The sequence below is a fragment of the Amblyomma maculatum genome, chromosome 10, assembly GCF_055883805.1.
Source record: "Amblyomma maculatum isolate TAMU_Amacu chromosome 10, ASM5588380v1, whole genome shotgun sequence".
NCBI classification, from domain to species: domain Eukaryota; kingdom Metazoa; phylum Arthropoda; class Arachnida; order Ixodida; family Ixodidae; genus Amblyomma; species Amblyomma maculatum.
In genome coordinates this window covers 91,440,753-91,467,010 of record NC_139353.1, presented here as the reverse complement: position 1 = coordinate 91,467,010, position 26,258 = coordinate 91,440,753, and the positions used below count along the sequence as shown (strand labels likewise).

At 45.3% G+C, this 26,258-nt stretch overlaps 1 protein-coding gene across 1 annotated transcript in view; it reads right to left on the bottom strand.

Moving 5' to 3' along the window:
* Positions 1 to 5,245: 5,245 nt before the first annotated feature.
* LOC146177001 (uncharacterized) overlaps positions 5,246 to 26,258 on the bottom strand; it is a 36,760-nt gene continuing 15,747 nt past the window's right edge. The window contains exons 3-6 of the mRNA XM_084581064.1: positions 23,291 to 23,445; positions 20,285 to 20,349; positions 19,116 to 19,208; positions 5,246 to 5,518 (exon numbers count right to left, since the gene is read on the bottom strand). Coding sequence (XP_084437190.1) covers positions 5,373 to 5,518; positions 19,116 to 19,208; positions 20,285 to 20,349; positions 23,291 to 23,445 — 459 coding nt within the window. The 3' untranslated portion in view covers positions 5,246 to 5,372. The remainder of the gene's footprint in view (positions 5,519 to 19,115; positions 19,209 to 20,284; positions 20,350 to 23,290; positions 23,446 to 26,258) is intronic.

Here is a 26,258-nt window from a genome sequence, read left to right as displayed (position 1 = left end):
CCCTACACGTTTACATTGGACTCTGATAGACTGTTTGCTCCCTTACTTGTATCATCACGAGAAACTGGCTTCCCCGTCATATTTCTGCTATATATATACCGGATGTCCCAGCTAACTTGAACCAAGGGTTACAAAACAATATATTTGAGGTAGGTCAGTGAAACCAGTTGCATACAACTTCGAGCCTCCTTGCGCACTACAGTCATTTTTTTGTTTTGCAATTACTTATCTAATTATGTTAATTTTTCTAATTTATTAAATACTCATCTTAGACCAGAAATGTCAATTGGAAAGTTGTAGAGCACATTCAGAAACTCCCCCTTTCATTAATTGCGATAACAAAAGTCTCACGTGTTTCTTTTTTCCAGACTCAAAAGAAAGCCCGCGAAATACAAATATTACCACGTGACTACTTCGTGGCTTCAGCTATACGATTTCACTACTTCTAAGCCTACTAGGCTCCTGCAGGTCACCGCAAGATAAGGAATGTGAGTCGTGGCGGATGGCATGAAAAATTTTCGTGCATTAAAGCATCCCGTGTGACAGAGTTCCTAGAACTGGTTCGTCCACGATGAAGAAGTGAGACTAAGAAAGGTTTTGAGTATCATCACAAATCAGACAACTGCAAACTCATCTTCCTTTTTAGACGACACTACTCATTCGAAAAGCATATTCCTAATAGTATCATCTGCTCTGCCATCGAGAGAAGGATACGAGGTAACAAAACGTGGAGTTCGCAACACGTGGAGCTCAGTTCACTTCACAATTTTTGTTTTTTTTTTCTTCGTGGTAGTAATGCGACTTTGCGATAGGGCAACATCTGCTAGTCGTTCAACTGAGAGGCAACGTAAAAAGAAAAATGGCTCAAGCGAACACCTATCTCTGCTTGACATTCACCCTGCAAATCACAAGTACTGCGCTAGAATTTCTGGGCTAAAGCACTGTTTTGGCGCACTTTGAAATAATATTAACCCCACGAGAACAGCTGCGAAGTCCGGCGGAAACAGCAGTGGAATACAACGATAAGAAGAGCAAAGCCACAGAGAATTTCAAAGTTTAAATGAAACATCTGCTGAGCTTAAACTGCAATGCAGAGTGTGCATGTTGCTCTTGGGGGAATTTCATGTTCAGTATCCAATTTTCGGATACATGCGGCTGTCGTTCTGATAGTGTACCAGGATTTTTCCTTGGTTTCACAGTGCTCTTTGGATCAACAGGAACGTCCAAACTTAGATATCGAAACGCTTTATAATTTTAGGACAGCATGAAACCGAGAAACCTTTTAGCGATACCCAGATTATTTGTACTGAAAAAAAAAATTGGTTTCACTAAAGCCTGTCACTTGGTTACAGCAATATATTTTGAACCATTCGTACTCACTTTACCAGCTGGAAAGCACTGTTGCGAAATGCATAAAACGCAGATATGGGAGACAAGCTTTAAAGACCCCTGCCACCCTAAGGTTGGACGCAAGTAAACCATAGAAATGTTCTTTCTGAGAAATGGAGCCAAATTTGAAAAACTTTGCGTAGAGCCGATAATCTGTGAATAATTTTCAAAACATGCTCATGGCAACCGCTCGCTACCGAATGAGGCACCCCACCTCCGCGCGCAGACCTTCCCGCCGACATCAATGCTGGCTGCGCCCGGTCAACGCACGCTTCCAGGCTACGCGGGTGAGATGGGCGTGGGCGCCATCCTGAGTAGTTTGTTTTTCTTTAGTGCAACAACATAGGTTGAGTTGAGGGGGGCGGGAAGAGAAGATGCACATCATTTTCGATCACAGATATGCTCGGGGCTAATAAAGCTTACCTTAATATTTTTGCGCTGTAGAGAGAATTGATGGGATACATATTGATCGTGCGTGGTTCGTATCTTTAGTACTTAACCTTTATTTGGCCCTTTAAGTATTGTTATTTATTGAAAGGGACAACAGTTCTAGAAAACATGTTTCAATGGCAATTTAATCGATAAATATTCGCAAACCAGCGAAGGTTCTGATATATAATATAGAAAAGCATGAAGAGGCAAAATGTTCTTTGTTATCTGCTACCTATACGAATATGCCGATAGTGAGGAACACCAATGTTTTTGCGCACCGTTGCTTCGTGCTACGTGATAAAAACCATCATCGCTTTGTCATCATGTTCGCACTTCCATCCTGAGAAGAGATATCTTCCACGGATCTTGAATATGCCTGATCTTGTTTCAGTCACATTCATTTCGCTAACTTCGTATTTTCTCCAGGAAGCTTCCTACTTCTCAGACACTTGTAATCCTACGAAATCAAATTTTAGACGCAGTGTGCAGTGCACAGCGCGCTCGACTATTGTGCCCATGGATGCGCGATCGCATTTGCGTCTACCGCTTTCCGCGATGCAGGTAAAAGAAAGGTGCCCATATTCTGGGCGACGCCAGCGCACTGTAAAGAACACATAGGTGGTCTTAACTTTTTGGAGCCCTGTTTAACGGCGGGTCTCATAGCCTGTAATGTGATGCGATATCAAATTTATTTTTCCATCCTTTAAAGAGGACCCCCAGTCCTCGCCCCTGGCATGCAGGCCTAAAAAACGAAAGCCGGGACCTCAATGTGAGTCAGTTTGTGACGTTAAAGCCCGCAAACCAAACCGAAGCAGGTTTACATCTTGAGCAACCATCGGTTATTTTACTGTACGTACACTGCCCATGGCCCTATCTTCGTGGCTTCAGCTATAATTTTTTGACCACTCTTCAATTCCTGACCACTCTGCATGCTTTACGCCCTAATGTTGCACTTACTATCATGGCTGCTTAAATTGTGATCGTTGGTTACAATTTATGCTCAAAACTTTCGTTTTGCCTCTGCCTTTCTGCCCCACTAAGGAGTACGGTGACATAAATGTGTCACATATTTTCTACTTGAAGAACTAAGCACGTTTGGCGAAGTCTTCAATAAATTTATTTCGGTGCTCACAACTGCTTCGGTAGAGCAGCGTTTTTACAGTCCTCTACCACATTAATTCGGATAATCAGGATTGAGCTTTAGATTGCATGTAGGAGGCGCGTGCCTTGCTTGTCTTTTCATCTGTCATGATGCTTTTTTGCTACACTGGAAGGATTATAGCGACCGACATATTTGGCAGCGTAGCACAATAAGAAACAAATAGACCAAAATGTTTATTTTTCACATATTTCGCATTTGCAGCATTTTTGTACATTTGTCTTTTTTTATTGCTCACCAAAATGAAGGAAAAATGGCATAAACATTTTTACCTTAGAATGCAGAAATATCTTTTCTTTCAGGTGAGCAATACAATTGCTAAGGACAGTCGCTATGACAGCTAGTTTGCCTGAGCACTAGCTGTAAAGGCAATATTGTGCTCGGTCTCTATAGCTGTCATGAGACAGTCAATGAACACCGTCATATGCAAGTAAAGGAATATAAGTACCGAATATAAACAATGTTCCTTTACATATGTTATTTGCAGTTAATAACCTACTTGTCCGTACACCTACTATATGAATCTTGGGGATAGAAGGGCTGCAATTATGAGCTGTGTCCAGAGTTTTAGCTCCAGGATATATGCTTCTTTTTGTTACGAAGTTTTCGTTATTACTTCATACAGTACCAAGCAAGGCGATCCAGAAAAAGAAACCTCTTAATTGTCTAAATCAACACGTTCAGAGATAATTGTTGCGATATGTTGCTGACGTTTTCTGTTCTTTTGTCAAAGCGTACATTTTGAACTATTTCTTGGCTAGAAAAACGCACACCGTGAATTCAGTCAGGATGCAGTTTTTCTGTATCATGCAAACTTAAAACTGTTTGTTAAAATTACATAACACAAGACATACATACCTACGACAGTTCTGCGCTTTTACGTTTAGTGTCATCAATTTTAAAATTAATTCCGGAAATCGATGTCCAGCATCCTCTCTACCTTACTACAGTAGTGTAAATTATAAGCCTTGTACTTAGACCACCTATGAAAATTTAGTCACAATGACAGGAGGGAGGCTTCCCTTGAACCAATGCCACTTATTGTACTTACCTCAGCCTATGTATGATGCACGAAAGATCGCGTTCTTACACGTGCTGGCACTATTACCCAGGGTAACATTGTTCACAACTCAGAATAGACAGCAGTTGCGCTGCGTTGCACTGCTGATCAAGTCTAATGAGATCGCAAAAATCGCTACGGACAATATGCGCTCTGGTGCTAGTGTCGCTATATTTATTTGACTGAGACGGCTCAAATGACCCTGAAGGCAAACGGCGTTAGCTGTGTGTTACACCCAATGGGTCCAAAGACAAGGTTGTTAGATTAGCGTTATGACAAACGACATTTATTGAATCACATCGGTTAAACCAGAAGCTAGCACAGTGTTTTGTTTCTAGTTGTTTTGAAGCCAGCGGCCCTGTTCCTGCATCGGATAAGTATTAATGCTGCACATTTTTGTATTCAACTTAAGAAAAACGTTAACAAAAACGAAACCCGCAAAAGCTGATTTTCTGTGTCATGCTGAGTTTCAGAACGAGTTGATGCATATTTCACATGCAATCAGGTTGGTGCAGTCGTAGCCAAGTTAAACATTACTTTCACTTTCTTCACAAATAACCACAGAAATTTCACAGCTTTTGCATAAGCACAGCAGTTTCCAAAACCTTGTGACAATGAAGGGACCCTCGGTATCCTCGATGCTGCTTATACCCTGTACCAAAAACGTGATGAGCGGTGGGTAACGGCTACGAGGCCGTAACCTTGCGGGGATTTCCGGTCATACTGGGGCATGAAGTCTGAGAGAAAATAAGCTGCCTTCATAATTTAGGGCAGCAGCAGCATCTCGGGATCGGGAGAGCCCAAAGTACAAAACTCTTCGCCAACACCGTCGGCAGTTGGTAAGCATATACATATATATATATATATATATATATATATATATATATATATATATATATATCGTAAAGTAACACTAGGTCGGACTTGGGGGATCAGGTTTTATTGCAGACCTGAAAACCAGGCACACACACACACACGTGTATATATATATATGTGTGTGTGTGTGTGTGTGTGTGTGTGTGTGTGTGTGTGTGTGTGTGTGTGTGTGTGTGTGTGTGTGTGTGTGTGTGTGTGTGTGTGTGTGTGTGTGTGTTTGTGTGTGCAGTCATTAGACCACCACATTTTAACCAATTGCTCATTTGGAAGAGGAACTATTTATTTTACGAATAATTCCTCAAACGATAATGTGATTAGATTGGCGGAAATATGCATCGTTAAAAACACTCACTAAACTCATGCAGCTCTGTATCGCAAAATACAGGAACTTCTCTGCAATGAATTTTTGTTTCGCTGATTCAAACACATCGCTATACATTTGTAAACTGAATTTGTTCAATCTGTCTTAGGAGGGACATTTTTGCATTTTTCTTCGTCACGCAGAGAAATATAGTTGCCGCCAGTGTAGTCGTTCAGCTTGTTATAGCAAGATTCGTATTCTTCTTCGTTTGAGTCAGGATTGGTGAAGAGGAAGTAGTACTCTGAAAAGAAAATGGCGAAAAGTCAGTCAATGAAAATGTTTAAACAAATATATTATATCAAGCTTTAATGGGTACGACCAAATGGCTATATGTGACTGCTCAATTTCATTGCAAGCCTATTTCTTCATTTTGAGACACGAGCCGAAGCGAAATATTACAACGATGTTTAGCCTTAGCCTTTAAGAGCAGAACGCGATAGCACCACCGGCTGTTTTTCAGCACTGGCTCTCATTCGCTTCTCACGCACTTCAGCCAAAGCCATTGCCTTTACTATCTCACAATCCGCCTGCTTCGCTTTGTACTCACAGGCCGGTCTACTTCGCTTTGGAGCATTAGGTGGAAATGGTACTGGTGTTTTCTCTACCTTGTAATTATTACAGGGAGCAAAAGAAATGTCCTCGCGTAATTAAATGAAGATTCCTCGTGCGCTACCGTTTGCGGCTGTTCCACTTCTTCAAGGGATTTCCATGGTGAGCACCCAGTCTCATTCATAAAAACCTAGTTAACCGAGTAGACCAGTCGAAATATATTTGGATACTTTAAAAAATATTCCGAGTGTGTCAGTTTTTTTCTAACGAAGAACGTGCTCGTTAGCTGACAGGAGTAAGTCAATGCTTACATTAGTTCCACATTATTTTGTACAGAAGCAACGCGTGTCATTGGCTGAGTGGTTGCGTGCATGTTTGGAAAACCGAAGAAATGAGGTTTGATTCCGTAATTCGGAATAATCAATTTTCATGAGCTGTTTATTGAGAAAATTGAATAAACAGCTTCTCCCGGTGCTTATGGGTCGGTGTGTCCTTTGCGAACATCTTTGTGGCCAGAGATAACGGTATGCCGCTCGGCCCTGAGAGAAGAACTGGAGTGCCACCGAACACATGGAATACTAGCATATCGATTTTAAACCGAATACCTCGCTTTATAGCCTTCAAAATAAATAAAAAGTACTAATTTTTGGGCAGTGTTTTATATTATGCCTACAAATTCAATATATATATATGCGCCCAGTTACACTTGCATTCTCTATTGCGAGCCACAAGAGCTTATTGAATGCACCTGGGCTATATAAGAGTAAAAAAGCTGCATCAATTAGCCCCCATTATTGATCATCTTTGGTCGGTCTTCGGGGCATTAGCAAAATAATATATTCAGTTCTAGAATTCCTTTCTGCCATTAGATATATCTAAGCAACCTAGGAGCGACAAGGCGATTTGGAGGCATGGTACGTGTGCTCTAGTTGTATTTGGGAGTGGTATCCAAATATCAAAATACTTAAGCAGACGAGGCTATGGCCACGCAATCATAATATGAAGATATCTCACAATAACAAATGAAAGCTCCTTGTCACATCACTAGCAACGGGATCGAATCCACCTGACAAGAAGACAGCATTTTCAAACTTTGATGTTCGGCCCTGGTAATTTCCAAAGTGCCTAAAACTTCGGATGCATCAAGACCGTCGAAAAAATTTATCGCACTTCGTTTCACATCTAGTAAGTAATAAATACAACGCCAGTAGGGAGAAGTGCACATCACAGACCAGGTTAAGTTTAGAAATGAAATGCGGTAACCAGAAGTCCGCAATACGAAACTTATTATTACGGAGTTATAGAAAATACCCCACTCGTAATTGCACTGAAAGACACGATAAAAACTTTCCAAAGCATGAAAGACGTACCCCGTATACTCATTTATAATTTCAATGAACAGAAGAGACGTCTCTGGTAGATTGCAGAAATGTAATCACACCACATTGGCTTCAGAATTTAGCACGGGTGCTAGGATCACCTGCATCAAAAAGATTAAAGGTGGCTGGCTACACGCGACGCCGCTCCCATTCTTCCTCCTGCGGCAAGCTTCCCTACCCAACAGTTAGCGAGTGAAATAGATAGAGACAAACAAACTTTTCACATCTGTCGGAAAATATGCAGGAGGGTCCTTCATGGGTTCTAACTATGGGCGACCTCCTGGAGCCACGAATTGACCTGTCCTTCCTTTAACAGCGCCCACTCCACTCCTGTTCGTATGATAATGTACGCTGTACTAGATTACGCTATATAGTAAGTTCATAAGGCATGCAGTCGACGTAGATACTTCAGTTGAAATGCCTAGAGCAAACTAGACTAAATGATGCATGACTGGTAGGCCGCGAAATTCTGTGACGCCACTGAAAACGCTCCATAAACGCGATTGCGTCAAGGTGTCGAAATAGGAAATATTTTGTGCCACACGGAGGCGTTGCATTGCCTGAGGACGTGTCGTGCCAGACGCGACAAGAGGAGACAGCACGGTCTTAGGGGTATATTTGTGCGCGCCGCGGTCCCACTATTCGCTTCGGTGGCTCGACGACGGCTGATGTCAACTGGGTCAGGGTAATACTGCAATCCATTTCCTTATCGTTCCAGCTCGAAAGAGCACGAATTCTCAGTAAGTCCGACACTAGCAAAACTTTATTAGTCAAAAGCTTCTTTAGCTGATGAGTAGCGTTCAGAGGAATGTGTCAAACGAAAAAAATTCTTAGCAGATTCAATCGTAGCGACTTACCAAGGTAACATTGACTAAATTGGTTAAAGTTGTGGGCGATTCCTCTGCCCGAGGGATTCGCACGACAAACACACAGTGGGCCGTATGACAAACATCTTTAATCTCACAGGGGTCGTCGAAGTCGGTGCTAGGTCGTCGTCCGGGGGGCTGCGGCCTGCGGGTCCGTGGAGAGCGCCAGGAGCGAAGCAGGAACGAGGAGCCAGGCACCAAGAGCGGGAAAAGGCGGCGCGTGCCTTCTTTTATAGCCCCCTCGCGCGGGACCGGTTATCCCCGCGCAAGCGGGGAGAGGGAAACAGGCACCCGCGCAGGGAGCATTGGGATAGTGGCGCGGCCTTCAAATGCGCGGCGCGCACGGGCCTTACGGATACGTGCTGCAGGGCCCCACATCTTCCCCCCCCCCCCCCTCAGCGTCCGACCCGGGCTACGCCAACAGCCGGGCCATGTCCATGTCCGAGCCCGGGTCGGTGTAAAATAGGGAGGCTTGTCGCCTGGCTCTGGCGGGATGCCCTCTCAGCTGGTTCGTGTGACGGGAGAAGCAGCAGGCATGGCGGGACTGTTCCGACTGGTCCCTCTCCGGCAGCGGCCACATCCTCGGGGTCACAGCGCAGCTGGGCTCGGCCACGGATACGCCTGGCAGCGGCCCTGAGCTGCTGCTCTACATCGTTGACCCCTTTCCACGTGGCGCCATGCTGGATGCACATTTCAGCAGGCGTTTTCGGCCCGGGCACACCTGGCTTCCTGGGCCTGTACTCCAGGCCTGGGCAGCGGGCTCCACTCCAGACGCGGTGAAGACGGCCAGCATGGCCGCGCTGGTCACAATAATGGGCCACAAACCACTACAAACTAGGGGGGTACCCCCTGTTTAAGTGGCCCCTCCTTGAACCAAGCGCTGGGTGCGGTTTCCCGCCCCAGCGACGGTGGTTCATCTCACTGCTGCAAAATCTTATCAGAATGCATTCTAAAAGAAGCAAAGACGTTAGACAAAGTAGTGCACTACCTTGGCCTTAGGTTATAACGTCGGTTGCGAACCGGGTTGCTACCTGTACGCCTTACTTTGGGGGAGATCGCTGCATCGCTTTGAGCTTCCCCCGCTTCGCAGTTATCGTCCTTGCGAAGGTGGTAAGCTTTCAAGGCTGCGACGTGCACCGGACCAGCGGTTTCACCGCTCGCCAGCAACCGCAGCTGGTAGGTGAGTGGCGTAGTCCGTGCCGTAACTTCGAACGGTCCAACCCACTTGTGCGCTAGCGACGCGGCGAAACCACGCGCTGCGTTACTAAGCGGGTGCGTTCTTTTCAGTACCAAGTCGCCCGTGTTGAAAATGACGTGACGACGACCTTTGTTGTACTGATCCGCTTGCTCCATGCGCGCGACATCGAGGTTTTCACGAGCCGCGCGCTGCGCTGCCTCAAGGCGCTCGCAGAGCTTTGCCGCGTACTGCGTAAGCGGAGAGGGCGCGGGCCCCGTCGCGTCAAGTAGGGCGTTCTCTAGCGGAAAAGCGATCTCTTTCCCAAAATTCAAGTAAGCAGGAGTCATACCCACCGACCTGTTCACGGTTGTTCTAGTGGCGAAAGCCAGTTCGGACAGCCGTGCGTCCCAATCTCTGTGCTGCTCGGTCGTCGCGACCAGCATAATCTTAACATTCCGATTCACTCTCTCGGTTATGCTGCTCTGAGCGTGGTAGGGACTCGTTTTCCTGTGGCGGATTTGAAGCGCCCGACAGGAATCAACAAAGACTTTGCTTGTGAAATACGAGGCATTGTCTGTAATCAGGTCGGAAGGGAAACCGAAACGAGTGAATGTCTCCAACAGTTTCTCCCAAATCCGTTCTGACACAAGCTTCCTAAGGGGGAAAACCTAAACCCGCTTGGAATAGTGGTCCGTTATTACCAGGATATATTGGTTTCCGCGCGCGGAGCGAGGGAGGGGTCCCATGATATCGCACGCGACCACTAATTACGGATAGTTGCTAACTACCGGCTTCATCATGCCAGCGGGTTTCCCCGCCCGAGGCTTGGCTACCTGGCAAACAGGGCATGAACGGGCATAACCCAGCACATCCTTTCTCATACTTGGCCAGGTCGCGACACGGCATAACTTGTCATAAGTCTTACTGCCACTGCCATGGCCTGCCAGCGCTGAGTCATGGAAGTACTGGAGGAAACGTTTCCGCAACTTCCTCGGGACCACGATTCGGAAGGGGGATGTAATCGCCTCTTCCTCGTCAAGTTGGGGGATGTAGCGGAGCAGTAAGCCATCATCGCCCAGCAGATACGCGTCGTACTTGCCATCAGCGTTCCCGGTGCAAGCTGCACTACTCGCAAGCTCTGTCAGCACCCGCTTTCATGGACCGTCTGCTTTCTGGGCATCAATTAGCTCTTCCCCACTGACCGCTACTCCCCAAAACAGATTTCTCTGTGCCTCGCTTCTTGGCAGGCGAGTAGTCGCCGCCACCAGCTGCTGCGCCTTCTCTCTCTCGCAGCACAGTGCGGCAACTCTGTCCGCCTCCTTTCTCTCTTTAACTACACAGGGCGCGACACTCGCGTCCGCCCTCTCCTCCTCTCCACTAGCGGCGACGCCGCTTTCAGCAATGCTGGTCTGCGCCTCTTTTGCGCTTCTGCCAGCCTTCAACGGTGCGCGCGATAACGCATCGGCCCCCTTATTCATGCTGCCCCGGCGGTACTCAATGGCGTACGCGTAACGTTGCAACGTCAGCGCCCATCTCGCGAGTCTGCCTGCGGGGTTTTTCAGCCTCTTTAACCACGAAAGTGCCTGGTGATCTGTCTGCACGGTGAAAACCGCTCCGTCTAGGTACATGTCGAACTTTGACAATGCGAACATTATCGCCAGGCATTCCATTTCGGTCACGGAGTAATTCCGCTCCGCCGATGTGAGCGTGCGGCTAGCGAATGCGACAGGGCCAAGCTTGCCCTCGTGTTCCTGCAACAAAACAGCTCCTACACCGGCATCACTAGCATCTGTCTGCAAGACAAACTGCTTGTTCAGGTCGGGGAGGCGCAAACTAGCGGTATTCGCTATCGTGCCAGCCAAGGCAACAAAAGCGTCATTCTGTTCCTTGCCCCAGACCCACTTCGAGCTTTTCCGCAACAGCTGTTTCAACGGCCTAGCGAGCTCTGAACAACTAGGGATGAGTTGTCTGTAGAAGGCAACCATTCCCAAAAACCTCTGCAAGCTTTTCACGTCCGTCGGGCAGGGGTAGTTCAGAATTGCCTGCAGTTTGTCATCGTTCGGTCTCAAAGTGCCATCATCAACCACAAATCCCAAGACGTTCACTCTCTTTGATGCCAACTGCACTTTCTTTGGGTTGATCGTTATACCCGCACGTCTCATTCTTTCAAGAACGGAATTCAGGTGAATGAGATGCTCTTCGAACGACTGTGAGAATATCACGACGTCGTCGAGGTACGCCATCGCGTAGTTGAACCTTGCATCGCCCAGCACGATGTCCATCAATCGCATGAACGTGCTCTGTGCATAGACAAACCAAACGGGAGTCGAGTAAATTCGAAGAGCCCGCGGTGACAGGTGAATGCGGTTTTCTGAATGTCACCTTCTGCCACCTCAATCTGCAGGTACCATCTGCTTGCATCCAGGACTATGAAGAACCTTGCGTTCCCTAACGCGTACATTACAGCCTCGATCGACTGGAAAGGGTGCGCAACCGTAGGCGTCAGCGAGTTGAGCTTTCGATAATCAATACACAGCCTGGCCGAACCATCTTTCTTTGGCGGTAGAACCACTGGGGACGCCCAAGGACTCTGTGAGGGTCTCACCGCGCCGGTATCTATCATCTCGTCAAGGGCGCTGTCGAGAAGTTGTCTCTTATGCGCGCTTAACGGCCGCAGGTTACATCTGAAAGAGCTCGCATCACCCGTTTCGATCTCGTACTGAAGCAAGTCGGTTCTGCCTGGTTTCTCTGTGAAGCAATCTGAAAACGGGAGTAAGGTTTCCAGGAGCCTTCGGCGCTGACTACCGGTTCCTGAGAAGGACGCGATAATTGCTTCTAATGGGCTACCATTCAGTGTCGCGAGGGAGCTGTCCGCCACACAAGCGTGAACGCTCGCTCGCTCAGCGACGCATTCCTGTTTGGGTGCGCTAACAAAGGGAATGAGAGGGGTGAAGGGGCTGTAGCGATAGCCGTTCTCCCCCATGTCAAACACAATGCCTTCGCTCGAAAGAAAATCTCTTCCCAGAATAATTGGTATGGTTAAGCCAGGCAGATAGACGTAGCGATGCCTCCGCTTCCTGCTGTCAAAACACAGGACCAGACGTACCGCTCCCGCCGCTTTTGTCTTCCCTGCTGGTAAGCTCAAAGGGGTTTCGGCTGGACCGACACGGATGTTACATCTACGGCAGGCCTCGAAAACATCATCACCGACCAGTGACACAGTTGAGCCCGTGTCAACGAGTGCCGAGTAGCTTTGACCAACTAACCGCACTAGCATAAAAGGGCTCGAGCGCGACAACATTCCTTGCGCTCTACAGGCGAGGGGGACAAAAGCCTCTGCGCCCCCGGGGCGGTCGCCCGGTGACGCGGCGTGGGAGTACATTTCCCATTTTCCGCCGTGGCTACAACGAAATTCTCCCGCCGACGGCGACAGGCTGGTGTTACCAATTATTGCCGCCGGCGGTCCGCGTTTCCCTGCATACGCCTTGCTTGACACTCTCGTGCCACGTGGCCCGGCTGGTTGCAATTCCAGCAAAGCCGATCGTTCACCTGCCGCGCGGTCGAGGGATGCCGCGTTCCACGAAGCGGCTGGGGACATCTTTCCCCTCTCTCCGCGCCTGTGCGGATGTCGCTGGCGAGCCCAGCTCGACGCCGCTGCTCGAACGCGTACGGGTCAAGAGCGCGAGGAATATCGGAGCCTTGCGCTGGCCTTTCCTGCCCAACCGTCATTACGTCTGCGCCCCTGGCGCGCGGCGCGGAGTCTTGGCCTCCGGCCCAGGCGCATCGCGGCTCTAGCGATTCGGCTGGCCTGGGGGGTGGCTGGTAGCGCAATTCAGCGAGTAAATCCGCCTGTACTACCTTCGCTTCCTGTGCTAGGGCCTCGAGGTTTGTAAAACCACTTCCCCGCAAATACGGCTTGAAGCGCTGATGGCATTGCCTCATCACGCGCGTGACCTGTTCTAGATCGGTTGCCGTGGGATCTGCCCTCTTGTAGAGCTCCTGCATTGCGCGTACATACTCGAGGAGGCTCTCCTCTGGGTGCTGTGTGCGCAACGCTAGCTCCTCAAGCATCCGGCGTTCGTAATCGGGCGGCAAGAACTCGGCGCGGAAGCGATCTGTGAAGTCTGCCATCGACTGGAAGGCCGGCTGGCAGCGTCTCCACCGCGCCGCGCTCTCAACAAGTGCCACGGGGATTACCTGCGCTAGCACCACGTCGTCTGGGGAACCCAGTGCCGTCTGATAATCTTCGAGTTCTTGCAAGAACTCGTGGACTGACTTCACGTCCGTGTAGCCGGAAAAGGAGGGAACCTCTACATTTATCCGCGGACGCGAGACTGTCGTCGCAGCTGTGGCTTGGTTGGCGCTAGCCACCGAACCGAGCTGACGGGTGAACACCGACAACACTTCGTTCATCTGCCTCATCAGGCGGCCGCATCGGTAACCTGCGCAGACTCTAGCGCGTCTTTTAACTCACTTCCGGACGCACTGGCGTCCGAAGCGGCGGCCCTATCTGGCACGTCTTTTCTCGGAGGCATTGCACTCAACAACTAAGGCCGGCCGGGAGCCTACACGCGCACGACTACCACCTAGCCCGCATCAAGAGGCTAGTCACAAAGGCTAAACACTTCATAAAACTAACATATGCACAAAAAAATTAAAACACAAACCGCCCGACACTAACAAACACACACATAACCCAAAACAAAAAAAAGCACTGTACAAACACTACTATACTACACTCCGCGTCATCTACACACACGATAGCCCTAAACTCAAAATGGCGTCGCGCCTAACATACAAAGAACCGGCCCGTCGTGTTGCCGTGCGCTGCCACGTTGGCAGAAAAATCGTCCACAGGGGTGCTAATTCAGCCCCAGTTGGGCGCCAGTTGTGGGCGATTCCTCTGCCCGAGGGATGCGCACGACAAACACACAGTGGGCTGTATGACAAACATCTTTAATCTCACAGGGATCGTCGAAGTCGGTGCTAGGTCGTCGTCCGGGGGGCTGCAGCCTGCGGGTCCGTGGAGAGCGCCAGGAGCGAAGCAGGAACGAGGAGCCAGGCACCAAGATAGGGGAGACGGCGGCGCATGCCTTCTTTTAAAGCCCCCTTGCGCGGGACCGGTTATCCCCGCGCGAGCGGGGAGAGGGAAACAGGCACGCGCGCAGGGAGCATTGGGATAGTGGCGCGGCCTTCGAATGCGCGGCGCGCACGGGCCTTACGGATACGTGGTGCAGGGCCCCACAAAGTATGTAAACATAATCAATGGGCGAAAAATATAAGCCAATACAGAAAGGTTGTAAAGCGATCCAAAACTGCAGAATGCAATCCAGCAGCAACCTAAATATCCAATATTGGCTCAATTGCTTAAGTATCTAAAATTATCTTCCTTTGTAATTGAAAGTGTTAATCTTTGATATCTTCAGTTATGTTTTCTTCACAATATATGACCTGCCCATACCCACTTCTTGATAGTGAACAGAATGTGAGCAACTCAAGCTATTTGTGAAAGCACTCTCCACGCTATCTCTTAATAATACACCTACCAATTTCCGTTCATTAGTTATCTGCGTTGTTCTCAACTAAGCAAAACCCTTTCCGTTAGCCTCTATATGTCAATCCCAGTGGTGCGTATGGATGAGATGCAACTTTTATACAATTTTGTCAACGTTACCAATAAGCTGCTTGTTATATTGTGCGAATAAGGTCTATACTCCGTTTGATACATCAAGTGCAACAGTACCAAAGCTACAGCTCTTGTTTGCGCTCTCCGCATCCGCGATGAAAAATAGTGCCTGCTCTTGACGAGAAAAAATAATAGTTGCTGTGTCTGCAAGCTTATTACATTTTACATTTGCCATCAACTTCATAAAAAGCACCTTTTTTAGGGAGGAATGGTCGGATTCGGTGAATTTGTATGTTATATGTCGTTTTTGTTCGTGCCGCGTTTTCGCTGCCTCGCAACCTTGCCAGCTGTGCCACTAGATGGCGCTGGCTGTGCCTTCCGCGCTGCGCATCTCTTTTTGAGAAAATGGCTCGTTGGCGTGCACGTTTTTTATAAGATCCGCTCTGCGAAGATGTCTAGGCATGCGAAGCAAGTTATTGCAAACGTGTATGCTCGGAATAGAGCCCGTTTCCGCAGGAACCACTCGGCTACAGAAGGAGCGCGTAGTGATACGATTCCTGTTTTTGTTTCTTACGGACTACTTGCGTAGCTTTCGCTGCGTTGCACCTGATGTATGAAACGGGATATAAATGCGCTCCATATCACATACACAGATAGACATAATCGCCTACCGCGGCCAGTGCTTCGCTACTTATTAAGGCGCAAGCCTTTATTGGCTCAAACATTCGTCCGTTCGGTCACACTTTACCTCTCAATCATCCTGACAGCCACGCCGGGCACGTGAAAAACGTATTTAATTATCCTTGTCTTGCGTCCTGCCTGGACAGTTACCATGGAATCCGCAACCGCTAGTAATTGGTAGATAGTGAACGATAATGATAGTGCTAGCTAGTGAGATTGAATATAATAATGACAGAGATGATGATGATGATGATGATGATGATGATGATGATTATAACTTTGTTTTACACCAGATAAGGAGGCCCCCAATTCCCGCCCCCGGCACGCAGTCCTAAGGGACGGGAGCAGAGACCTCCGCTATCAGAGGCAGGCAAAGAGGTCTTGGCTCTTCACGGCTTCTTCCGCCAGGCGGATGGCTTGTAGCTGTGGAGCAGGGACCTCGTTCCGCAGCAGGGCTTCCCAGGCTTCTCTACAATTCATATTTGTTTTAGCCCCTGGGGAGCTTGTACATTCCCAGATTATATAGTCGAGGGTCCCTCTCTCCTCACAGTGCTTGCATTTATCGTTTCTCCTATCTTCCATTTGGACATAATATGCCCAGACCGGGTTTACAAAGTTCCCAGCTTGCAGGCGCCACCATGCGAGTGCCTCCCTATTGTTTAGACTTTTATCCGGTGGTGGCACCAGTCTCCTGCTTAACCTGTAATTTGGACTAATCTCCGTATAATTTTGCAGACGCTCGTCCATGTTCCGGCAATCGGGCGGCTCCACAGTTACCCGGAAGTACAGAGCTCGGGCTAACTCGTGGCCTGCTTCGTTGCCAGGAACGGACGTGTGTGCAGGGGTCCAAATTAGGCGAATTTTCCTGTTTAGTCGTCTGCTGGCCAGAATTTTTGCCGCTTCCGGCGAGACCCTACCCTTTCCAAAATTCAAAATAGCGGTTTTGCTATCGCTGATTATGAAATTGGCTTGCACTCCGACGCAAGCGAGCGCTATTGCAACTTCTTCAGCCGTTTCAGTGTTGCGGCTTCTAATGGCGGCGGCTGATACCGGGGCACCTCTGCCGTCGACCACCGAGGCGACCGCCGCCCCGTTTTGCCACTTGCCGCATCCACGTACGCAACCGACTTGCTGTTCATCGAATCGAAGCGTCTGATTAGTGCTTCTGCTCTCTTCTCCCTCCTATCTGTGTTGAATATGGGATGCATGTTACGAGGGAAGGGGAGAATGATTAGATTTTCTCGGCAATCCTGTGGGATACTTGATTTTTCTCGTAGTCCCCTATCTGTCTGCAGGCCTACCATGTCGAGTATAGTTCTACCCGTGGTCGTTCGACTTAATCTTTCCAGCTGCGAAACTCTGACAGCCTCCGCTATTTCGTCCCAGCTATTGTGCACTCCCATAGAAAGGAGCTTCTCTGTGGATGTGGTAATTGGTAAGCCCAGGGCCCCCTTTATGCACCGTCGAATGAGAGAGCCTAACCATGACTGCGCTTATGACGCCATCGCCTCTTTACGTCATGACCGAATGTGGCGTCACCAAGCGATTTACGCACATACGAAGTTGACCACAGTGGGCGTCCGACCCAAGCGTCAGTGCGGCGCCTTTAATTTAGCGCTTCAATGAAAGCTGCACCAAACAGCATTCAGAAGCTGACGTAGTACAGCAAGCATCAGCTGTGTTTAAAATATTTTTGCAGAAACGAAAAGGTGCAGTTTCTCTCACAATTTTCCGCGGACAACTTAATCGAGCCGTGAGGAAAACGAGGAAAGTAGCAGTGAATAAAGAGAAAGGATTGTCGGTAGTGGAGGTCTTCGAAACATTGCTTCATAGAGGCTTTCACCTGATTGCAGTTTACTTGTCCAAAGTGCCCCCTAGAATATCTTTTTTCAATTGCTGTTCCTTTCCTAGGCTGTTCTGCATTACTTTGGCCTTTCTCATCAGAATGTTTTCGGCCTACCTTTCTAATTCTCTTTTCTAGGTCACTAAACAGTCCTTTCTTTGCTCCCCTGAGCTACTTAACAAGCCAACTTTATCAGCGAATCACTGAGTAGTGAAATAATCTCTATTAAACCTGATACGTAACAGATCCCATTCTGTCTTAATACACGATTTAAGTAAGCTGTAAATAGCATTGAAGAGATTGTGTCGCCATGCCTAACACCTTTCACAACTGGAATTTTATCATTTTCCTAATACAGAACTATAGTTTCTGCGAAACCATTATAGATATAGGGAACGAAAATTACACCATGAAAGGCAGAAAATTGGGTGCAAGATAGGGGTTAGGAAATATCGCAGTGGTTAAGTGGATGAAACTATAACATACGACCGGATTATTTGGAGGAAAATGAGAGAAGTTTTCGCCTACAGCGGGTGTGGTCCGGCTAATTAGGATTATCTAAACATTACCTGCCAATAACCAAAAACCACGCACAAATTAAGAAAGGTCATGCATCTATTCTGAAGCGCAGAATCCAATCCAGTAGTAACATAATCAGTCAATGCAGAAGCCAAATGGTATATAAATTTTGAAATAAAACATTCGAGTAAAAAGTACATAAATTGAACTGCACAGTTAAGAACATTAAAAACTAAAAAAACTAACAAAATAAAATAAAATTGAATAAAGCAACAAATGAAAAGAAATAAAATACTTCCGATCCAATGCACCTCAGCAGTCTTAAGTGATTTATTGAATTTTCATAAATATTCTGCGCGCTATATTTGTGATAAGTGTACATGTACACCCATAAAATATCCCAGCTTTGCTTTAATTGCCGTCTCAGTTATAGAAAAAACAAATATAAAATAATAATTACGAGCTCAATCATTGAGCCGGGTAGATTCCAACTGCGGCAATGAGTCCAAAAACTATATTTGAAAAGTACGTCCTTTGAAATTATTGTATTGAAAACTTTTTAATCTTAAAACTTTGACTGGTTGAAGCGTTTTCTGTTCCCTGAATATAACACAACATTTTCTTTGAAAAACAATTTCAAGTCGCTAAATCTCAATATTCCGCGCCAGGCTGTCTATAAACTGAGTGACAGCTGACAATCATCCACTTTCGTAAAAATGATTTCTCAGGAACGTTTCTTTGATAGTTTTCACTTTCGCAATGATCTCGTGCATAGAATGCAGATGTTTGATATCCTGGATCAGTGCGAGATGCAGGCGATGGTGATAAAAGGCACGCTGGGAGCTTCGCAATCTTGGAGTAGTAAAATGATGGTTATTATTTTCTCATTTGTATTTTATTTCTGCAAACCACTCGAATGCGTTTACGGGTGGGTCCACATGCTCTATTTTATCATTTTCGCTGCGACATCTGTGGCTTGAGAGCTTGTACATCGGTACATAAAAGTAGGTCTATATAATAGCCGTTCTAACTCGGATCTCCAGAATCGAACGAGGTCAATCCGGAATGCCGATCAAGCTACCGTCCCTCGCTTTTCGTATGATCTATTTATGTATTTAATGTAGACTCTATAGTGAATTGGGTTTGTAGATATTGATGTGATCGCTACTGCAACCACAGATGCAGCATGCGTACTTACGGGTCGGATTGCTATCGTCCACGTTGGCGTGGCCGACAAAGCAATTGTTTTCATTGACGTAGTCTAAGGTGAGGTGGTAAACAGTGGGAGCAACTATGAGAAAAAAATGAAGAAATTTATAAGACGGTCACAAATTTCAGGCGGAGTGTAGAAGAATCATTTAGGAAAAAACTTCCTTCGTCAACTTCAGCAAGTAGCCTTCTACACTACATGACCATTCTTGGGCTTTAAAGTTATATTTCTTATCGCGATTCTTAAAATGATTCGCAATCAAAAATAGAAGCACCAGTACCCGTTCGCAAGCTTTTATCCAAGTACAGTAAAATCCTGAGATATGTACGGTGATTAGGCCGGAAAACATCATCTGGTTCTTTTTGTAGCATCCTCTACTGTGAGCAACGTTTTCGGTTAAGAGATATCAGCACCATCAATATCTGCTTAAACAGGAGAAATCCTAAGGCGAAGATCCATGGATAATTATTGAAGAGCTTTAGTTCGTAGCGCTTAATGTCAAGTTGAAGGCCTTCGTGCATTCCTCACTGCACAGTGCCTTGAAGCCGGGAAGTTCCATGAATATTCACGGTTCTAAGATGCACGCAACAAGGAAAAAATTTATTTTTGCGCTGAGTATATCAATTTTGTTGCTATTTTTTTTTCAAACGAGCTACGCGTTTACTAATGGCAAATTGGTAAGTCAGTAGTAAGCAGTGTTAGCCAAATATCCTCTTTGTTATACCAATACACGAAGTTTTGTATTCATGAAGTGTAAACAGATATTTTTTACACGAGAGCAAGAAGTTTCTGTATCTAATTTGCGTTTTCTAAGTTTTCTTAGCAGTTTGCTGTGTAGAGTTCTAGTAATGACGAAATTTCAATTATGATATGCGTTTTTTTATACTTTAAGCCAATTCGCGTTCCTACATGAAAATCGAGTGAAGCGAGACCATATTCATGCTTGCGTCTAACATGAGTCAGAGTTGTCTCTTTTCATTTCAACTTCGTAGCACACAAAGCTGGCAATGCCGTTCATTATAGCTTAGTGAATTTGACAAGTTTTTTAAGAACCCCAAATGAGAATGAATAGCCTGCGCTCAAAATACAAAATCCGAGTCACAGTAGAAGGAATACTGGTGAAATATCAGACGTAAAATTTGCATTCTCCGACTTACAATCTGTGCAGCCGACATCAATGACAGTTTTGCTCACTGCCTCATAGGTACACGTATCGTTGATTCTGGAATAAAAAAAAATGGTCAAGTTAGGAAATCTTCGCAAAGCATGGTTATAAACCTGTTCGCTGTATCAATGGCTAGGTACCTTGTAAATAATTTTGGAATGCTATCGAACTGCACGGATCCAGAGAAGAGGATTACCTATCCCCCTCCCGCTTTCTGTATTTCGCTGGTAAACACTAAGATTTGCAAACGAAGCACATAATATTCACAGGCTAGTGTTTTTTTATGTTTTTGTATTGGCCTAATCGGTTGGTCGCTTCCGGCATTTTTTGTGCGATTACATCCTCGGCATTCATGCACAGACTGAAATTTTGTAACGTATGCATGACTTCTCGGAGAGTGGTAGGACGCCGTTCACCTGACGTGCATTATTGACTACACTTCTGCTCTCCTAGTCCGTTCTGTGCTATATATGACGTTGTCTCATCGTCATCCTACGTTTTGATGTTATCTGACCAAGCAGTGCAAACCAAAATATTTAGAGGCCTGCGTTATCAACAACTCAGGAGCTCAAACCTTGCGGTATAGTAGGATTACTTCTGTTCAGATAACTAAAATTTCGTGCAACGGCCAAGGATAAAAAGTGCTTCTTGCATGTCTGTACATGCAGGAACTCCAGCCGCACGCATAGAAAACTACATTGTTAAACAGCATATTTCAGAGACGATTTCCTTTATTTTCTGAATTTGTGTGCTCAGTATAGAAACAAATATTTCGAGCATGCCACTCGCTGTTGCAGCGGACGCAGTATCTTTCAAAACTCCTCCTATTATTCATCTCGTTATAAGTCCAAATAGTAAATTTTTATTTATCCCAATTATGCCGTTGGTAGCATTGGTGAGCTCTGGGCCATGAACAAGACGACGCGATGTAATTTTTTTTACGAAGAACAAATTGCTTTCTAAGACCAGCAGGGCACCTAAATCAATTCCCTTTTCCTCACAAAGCTGAATCTGACCGAAAGATGGGCTCAGAAATTTCTAAGTTTACGGTAGAGCCGCGTGATGTTTCACCACACACATCGTCGATGTTCAGAGCAGCCAGTGTTCATAAAGCTGTAAGGTTCAGCGCAGATTATATTGTTACGCATTGGTGACAATCCCGTTGTCAAGAAATGCGGCTTGAAATTGGCTTGAATAAACTACTTGACTAAGTAACTAAATATACTAAGCAATCGACGGAGGTGACATCAACAAGCGTGCTCGACGATCGTCGATCTACGAATGCCCCCTGTACCCGTCGACATTCAATTGAAATGCGGTGAGGAAACATATAGAAAAAGCCGCAACGGTGACTAGGACAACTGGGATATTTGCGGAAACACCCGCTAGTGGCTGGAACCTTTGAGACACATCTCGGCGCATCTTGAGCGACAAGAAACCGACCGATAAAGCGGCGTGTCGCGACAATGAGCGTGAACAAAGAATAAAGAAACCAACCGCGCGCTGGAATCACAGTGATAAGGCCGCATGCTGGCGACTGTCGAAACAGAACAAATAAAACATTTCATTCGTTCGCGGCAATATGCTGCGCATAATTGGCCTTCTCTCTGGCTGTCTTTGCGTGATGCAAGTACGTGTCTCCTTGAGTTTTGATCTGCAAATAAATGATAGCTGCATGCCGTGAGGCTATGTATCAAAGACTACCAGCATGTGGTCTGCTAAACTAACACTTGAAGTACTGGTGTTGCTTCACTTCCCGAAAATAAGATATATATAGAAGAAGGACGTCATTGATTATGATCAGTGTATACAGCTGACAACTGCAAGGTCCTGAGTTGGAATCCTACCAACATCCCAACTAAAACCCATTTTCCTCTCACCAGAAATGTTTCCAAAGTTATGCAAGGGTTCTCACTGAGGTTCGGTGCAAGAGCGAACATTCATTGACCTAATTTTTATCTATGTTATCTCCTTGTCATCCTGTTTACTTTTCCCTCACAGCCATCACCCCAACCAACGTGCTACGACTGCCAATTTTTGCCAGCACGAGAGTGCTTATGTATTCGAAAAAAAAAAAAGGAAATATTGATCACCGCAAAGAGAGCTATGATCGGTTAAGACGTTATATTTGATCCCAGTCCGTCCAGATGCACGCGCATCAAGAAACAGTGCAAATAAACTAAAAATTGTCTCTGAAGAAATAAAAAGCGTTATAATCCTCCCAATGCTCGTTCGACACCTCGTAAGCGTGAGCAAAGAAGGGAGCAGAAAAAAATCCATGGAAGTCACTACAGCGTACTGGGAAGCGAATAGTCGTGCGCCTCGATAGTCAGAGGCGTAGCTATTGTCGGGAAACTCTAAAGAGAAAATAGAGGAAAGAAATGTATTGCGTGAAATCAAGACGAGTGCATAATATGAGCTAAGCTCTTTGGCGACTGTTGAGAACTTCATGCAGAGGGAGCCTGTAATCGTTAATATGCCTTGCTCTTGCCTTTGCAGACTAGGCATTCAAACTATTTTAATATACACAGCGAGTTTTACCAATATTAGTAAGCCTGTCTACGGCCCAGTTCCAAGTATAAATGATCAATTTAAGCAGCCTCTGTGTTTTTTTTTTTTTTTTTTACGTGGCTGGTTGCCGCATCGATCTTCATTGTCTTGTAATGAAGTGTCTTGAATATTGCACCTGAATAAATCTTTTGCAAACATTTCAAATAGATTTCACTACCGTAGGTCCTTCAGCTTCGGGCCAGTTTCTTGTTCATGTTGGTTTACGTTTGTCGAAAATGAGAGGTAACAGTATTTTTATTGTCCTAATAATTTAAACAAAGGTGTGTTTCATTCCTTCAATATGAAACAGTGCAAGCTTATATCTTGAGCGGCATGCAATTTTCTTTCCCCGTAGCATATTTTGTTTTCACTTGGTCATCCAAGCGCTCTATAAAGACGTGAGATATTCTTTTATCGAGCTTCCTGCCATCCCATGAAAGCAACTCACGGCGTGGTGTCCCCGCCGCGTTCCGTGTAAACGAAGTTGTAGTGGGCCGTCTTGCCATCTTCGGACAGCGACGTTCTCTCATACCTTTCGCAGTTAGTAGGGTTCTCCGGGTAGGAAGTGGCGACATCGTTGAGCCATAAGTAATTTGAAAGAATCTGCAACAAATTTAACATATTTATGTATGAGAACGAAAATTTCTAATTCCGCTGCTTTTAGAGCTTCTTTCGTTTTAATCCAGTTTCATAACCCACTTTCTCAAGATGGGAATTCTATTTTTTGCACGGTAATAAAATGTTCAGTCTATAGTTCAGTTTTAAATGTACATGCCCTTAATCTTTTTTTAACGTTAGATGTATGTTTCTTCAGTTCACCCTTTACACAGTGGGCTGTCCAGGCAAGATCACTGCGAAGCACGCCTTCTATGAATTCCACTTCGCATTGGTAAAGCAGAAATAATATAAAAGTTTATTAGAATCCTTGCCAAATGAAGCAGCACAGTTATGTGATGGTGTAGATTTTAAAGAAACATGGACTATTGATAAAAAAATGTCTTTTTTGTAACTACTGAAAATACTTCGCCGCATTTAAATTGCGATTAAGGTCAAGCAAATTCATTTTAAAGTTAACAATTAAAAAAAAAAAATATATATATATATATATATATATATATATATATATATATATATATATATATATATATATATATATATATATATATATATATATATATATATATATATATATATATATATATATATATATATATATAAATTGAGCCAACAGTCTACGAGTTTAAGGCAAACTTTGGTTCTTTTTTGCTATATTCTATTGTTCTCATTGACAAGAGTCAGCCTTCTGAGGATTTACAAGTATAAAGAATGTTAAATGCAAAGCGGAAAGAAACGCAACGCGCCGATGGTGGTTCCGCTTTCTATTTAATGTTCTTTATCCCTGAAAATTATCAAAAGACTAATTCTTGTCAATGACAACAATAGAATATAAGAAAAAGAAATCCTCAGCGTTTGCCTTGGACTCGTAGACTGTCGGCCCCTTTAAATTCTATATTAATGAGCCCCTCATTTTCCCTTCAATTGTCTGCATATCTATATATATGTGTATATATATATATATATATATATATATCAGGAAGCTTTAAATGGGCCAGTTTAATGAATAAAGTAGAGCATTACGACAAACGTGACTGTTCGTTCGTTTTCACAGTTTATTTTGTCAATGGTATTCCCATAGGCTCAGGTACCAACGCCTAACAATGCTTTTGGTGGTGTCGACGTAGGAAACTTCCATGTGCACTCGGTCTCAGATGGCTATGCGAGTACTTCGTTTGTTTGGGTTTTTGTCAATTACAAAAATTTCAAAAGCTTCATGTGTATTTACAATGGGGTCACACTTATTGCATTGCTTCTTATTATCTTACAAGGCAGTACAAGACGACACGTCGCAGGCATAAGTGTTCTATGCATATGTCTTGTTGGACGAAATAAATATTTTTTGCTGAAATGGGAGATTGAATATTTTGACCTTGTAAAGTTCCCGTACCATATTTTGTCGCCAACAATTAGATACTCCAAGAAAATACTCTGATATAGGGACAACACTGCAGACCATTTTCAGCGCTTATCGAATAACATGTGCCTTTCTGGCATCTATTTGTGTTTGTGCGCTCGGAATGTGCTGTTTGAAATGCAGAAAAGCTTCAAGGTCCCTGCTATAATTACTTTTGCTTACGTGTCTGTTAAACACGGTCAAGCTACAGCACTCACCAAAGAATGTACTATATTGCGGAAAGCATGCAAAACCAAAATTCAAATAAGGATATGTTTTCTGAACTTTCCTTACGGCATTCGACTTCATCAGTATTTCGCGCCAATATTTTCTCCACTAATTCTGCTTATATTGCTAGAGAATTTCGCACGACGCCTTGCAGAATGCTTCGCCGCTAGTGAGAAGCTTGGCTAGTCAGTACGTATTCATGGCAAATGATTTATCCTTTGTTCAGAAAGAACCCCGTTTAGAACACAAAAGAGGGAATGTACAAAGGAAACGAAACTATAAATTGAAGAATCTCCAACCAGGGATCCTATAATGAATACGGGGTATCATGCACGCGACCAATATGCGGTCTACTCGCGCTACTTCTAACTTATTACACTGCAGGAATGCATGTGTGCTGGCCCAAGTTCTGCTGGCATAAGCAAAGTACAGATTGCGGGGAAACTTTGCTTCCACCAAATGTGTGCTTCTGTGTTTTCGCGCTCGAGAGCGAGTGGCGACATGTCATACCCGAAGTGAATGAGTAAGTAGTCGTTCATAATCAATGAAGCTGGAAAGAAGGCCTATTCAAAAGAGAGTGGTAGTAGCCACAACAGAATATAACCGAAGTAACACAGATAGTCCGTGCAGGTACATCGACGTATCATCCAAGGTGCCATCGATACAAAATGAACCTCTGGTAAGGAATTCAAGTGGGTTATTTAAATTAATCTTAGATCAAAGTGTCTTAGCAATATAAATGGCATATAACCAGAGGATACGCAGAATCAAAAAACGATCGTTCAAGCACGAAGACCTTAATAGTGGAGTATCCGGCCACTTTATACACAATGACCCATCTGGTGCCCTAACCCGAATAATAAAAAAAAGCTACGGTGCACAGTAGCTGTTGCAGATGGCGCGACTGGTTCAATGGGTGGCCGAAAATGGGCTATAGCGGCAATTCTTGGCGACAGGCTGAAAGTTAACACTCTTGTGCTTTCGCAATCTCTTTATTCTAGGCAGTAAGTACAAATACTTCATCAGACAGTATTTTAGACTAGAGCTAAAAAACACAATATAATTTCTTGAAATTGTCTGATAGTAACTATTCCGCGTCGGAATGTCCGTCTACCGTGGTGAACCGGCCGCGACGAACAATACAAGCTGAAAATGTAGCTGTTAAATGCATTTCCGC